This window comes from Neovison vison, chromosome 2 (genome assembly GCF_020171115.1).
Source record: "Neovison vison isolate M4711 chromosome 2, ASM_NN_V1, whole genome shotgun sequence".
Taxonomy (NCBI): domain Eukaryota; kingdom Metazoa; phylum Chordata; class Mammalia; order Carnivora; family Mustelidae; genus Neogale; species Neogale vison.
This window is the reverse complement of record NC_058092.1, coordinates 145,738,580-145,741,829: the sequence shown is the minus strand read 5'-3', so window position 1 is coordinate 145,741,829 and position 3,250 is coordinate 145,738,580. Positions and strand designations below refer to the sequence as shown.

Below are 3,250 nucleotides of genomic sequence, written 5' to 3'. Positions count from 1 at the left end.
AGTAGAATTCGCCCGGATGGATGCCTGGAAAGCACACCTCCATGGTCCATTTCAGCTGAATAACATGGCAGATTCGATCTGGTGGCTTGGGGATAAGTTCCAAGCAGCCTGAGTTGACATGGAGTTTCATGCTGTTGCATCACAATGCTGGTTGGTATCCATGGAGACGTTAGAATGTTGGTGTAGTCAGGGGTCCATACAGGATTCTCCTACATTGTGTCTTGGACACAGCTACCAAGAGCAAGGTATCCTTTTGGGGACAGGTTTGGTTCTATTGTGTGGCTCCGAGACCACATGTTGGAATATAAGTTGGTATTGGAGTACAGGCCTCTGGGGACAGGTGCCTGAAAACATAAACTAGGGTATCGATGATGTCCTAGAGGCATGTCAGGTTCAATCTTCTGACTGAGGGCCTTTAACTTGGATGTCTGCCTGGAGGCAGGTGCTCATTGTGTGTCAGAACACGCATTTGGGTCCAGAGCATTCTTTGAAATTGAGGTCGGCTCAAGGGCTTTGTTATTTGCTCCTAATATTCACGGTTAATGCAACAGTGATGGGCAGAGTAATCTTCAGGAGGGTAGGCTCCCTCGTCTTTGTGGCAGCAGAGGCCCCATCCTGGAGGGCATTTGGACTAGGGCTTTGGGGACAGAAATATGCAAATGCGAACCTGGGTTAGGGTGCGTGCTGAGGTGATCACAGACCTGATCTGCAGGCCGTGATTTCAACTCATAGTGTACAGAAATTTGATGTCATGGAGGCGGTAGCACAGGCTTTTTTTTTTTTTTTTTTTTTTTTCCCTGAATGTGTGTCCAGGATGGCCACAAAACATAGGGGTGTCTTTATGGATCCATGGGAGATTCTTCGTCTCTGTGGATACTGCCCAGCTCCCAAGAGTTTGGTGTCTCTGGGGGAAGGGAAGACTGCTGTTTTCCGTCTAAGGGGATCCCCAAAAGAGGGAACCCAAAGACAGGTTCTTGGTCTTGGTGCCAGAAAATCACAAACAAGGGTGAGAATTTGGCCTTTGGGACATGGCAGGCCCGCTCGGCGGGCTCCTGGTCCAGCTACCAAGGGGATTTTTTGAAAGCAGGCTCACGATGAGGGTCACAATGCCTGTTTGGGCCCAGGACGGCTCCCATGAGTGGCCGTGGTCTAATGGACAATGCAACTTGTTCCCACTCTGAGGGTTGGACACCCATCTCAACAGCCAGGTTTCTTGCTTTTGGGAAGGAGGAGTACTCTTGTGCTTCAGCTTCCCCTTTAGGCAGGGAACTTATCTTCGGTCTGGGAATAGATGCCTGAATACCCATGTTGAGTAGAGCTGATGGCTTCAGGTCACAGTAGGTCACACCTGCAGGATATGGGGCCCACTTTCTGTGTGGCTGTCTGGAGGTCCTGGCTCAGGCTGTGTCAGACAGAGCCTGAGTGCCCATGGTGGCCTATGATATTAGGGTGCTGTCAAGGGCCATGCAGGTGGATCCTCATGTGGGGTTTCTGGGAAGACTCACCAGACACGTCTTCTGTCTTTGGGGCAGGCAGGATGCTTTGTTATGGGTCCAGAATTCCCTGTCAAGAGTGCTTGGTGATGGTTCGGCCGCCATCATGAATGACACAGTAACTACCCGGACCAGGAAGTTCATGACCAACCGACTACTTCAGCGCAAACAAATGGTTATTGATGTCCTTCATCCTGGAAAGGCAACAGTACCTAAGACAGAAATTCGGGAAAAACTAGACAAAATGTGCAAGACCACACCAGATGTCATATTTGTATTTGGATTCAGAACCCATTTTGGTGGTGGCAAGACAACTGGCTTTGGCATGATTTATGATTCCTTGGATTATGCAAATAAAAATGAACTCAAACATAGACTTGCAAGACATGGTCTGTATGAGATGAAAAAGACCTCAAGAAAACAGCGAAAAGAACGCAAGAACAGAATGAAGAAAGTCAGGGGGACTGCAAAAGCCAATGTTGGTGCTGGCAAAAAGTGAGCTGGAGACTGGACAACAGAAGGAGTAAAGATGCTGCAGTGGCTTTATCTGTGGTGATTGTGCAGATTTTTCATGAGAGGATTAATAAACTAAGAATGTTAATGTGTCAAAAAAAAAGAGTGCTTGGTGATCAGGAGGGTGAGGATAGAATTGTAATCACAAGCTATGGTTAAATTCAGTGTCAAGCGGAAGGCAGCCAGTGTGCACCGACTGATTCGAGATACCAGCAACTGAGTAAAAGCGGATGTCAGATGCTTTCTCACAATGGACTTTGTGTCTATGATGACCACCAAATGGAGGGGTCGTTTCACAAGGCCATGGAGGATTTCCCACGCTGGGGCTTGTGAGATGCTCCAAAAAGCATGGTTTCCTTGTACTGGACAGGGGAAGTCTGGTTTGTTGGCTCGAGGGTCCCATATGGAAAGTTTGAGTAGCAGAACTCTACCTATGGATGCGTGTAAAGCACACCTTTATTGACTATTGCAGATGAGGAACATGGCAGGTTCGATCTTGAGGCTCTGGGGTGAGGTTCTAAGCGGCCTGAGTTGACATGAAGTTTCATGCTGTTTGGATCATAATGATGGTTTGTATCCAGGGAGACATTGGAATGTTGGGATGGTCAGGGGCCATGCAGGATTCTCCTACACTGAGTATTCGACATAGCTACCAAGAGCAAGGTATCCTACTGAGGAGAGAAGGGGCCTGTTGTGTGGTTTACGGACCACATGTTAGAATATAAGTTGGTATTGGAGAAAAGGCCTCTGGGGACAGGCGCCTGAAAATCTAAGCTAGGGTATTGATGAAGTCCTAGGGGCATGTCAGGGTCAATCTTCTGACTCAGGTTCTTTGACATGGATGTCTGCCTAGAGGCAGGTTCTCCTGATGTACCAGAATGTGCATTTCATTCCAGAGTTTTCCTTGCAATTGAGGTGGTCTAGGGGATTAGTACATTGTTCCTAATCTTCAGGATTTGGGGAACAATGAAAGGCAGAGTTTCCTTTGTGAGGTTAGACATAGTCGTCCGCTGTGGTGCCAGAGTCCCCTTCCTGAGGGCATGTGGGCCAGGGCTTTGGGAACAGAAATCTGCAAATGCGAACTAAGGTTAAGGTGAGGGCTGAGGTAATCACAGGCCCGATCTGCAGTCCCTGAGTGCAGCTCATACTGTACTGAAATTAAGGTGTCAAAGAAGCAGTAGCAGAGGCTTTTATGTCTTGATTGTGTGTCCAGGATGGTCGTAAAATGTAGGGGTGGATCATGG

At 48.0% G+C, this 3,250-nt stretch overlaps 1 protein-coding gene across 1 annotated transcript; it reads left to right on the top strand.

The window, feature by feature from the left end:
* The first annotated feature begins 1,599 nt into the window (after positions 1–1,599).
* LOC122898872 (40S ribosomal protein S24-like) lies at positions 1,600–2,098 on the top strand. Its single transcript, XM_044236541.1, has one exon. It carries the CDS (start codon positions 1,600–1,602, stop codon positions 1,990–1,992), a length of 393 nt encoding a protein of 130 aa, XP_044092476.1. The 3' UTR covers positions 1,993–2,098.
* The last annotated feature ends 1,152 nt before the right edge of the window (positions 2,099–3,250 follow it).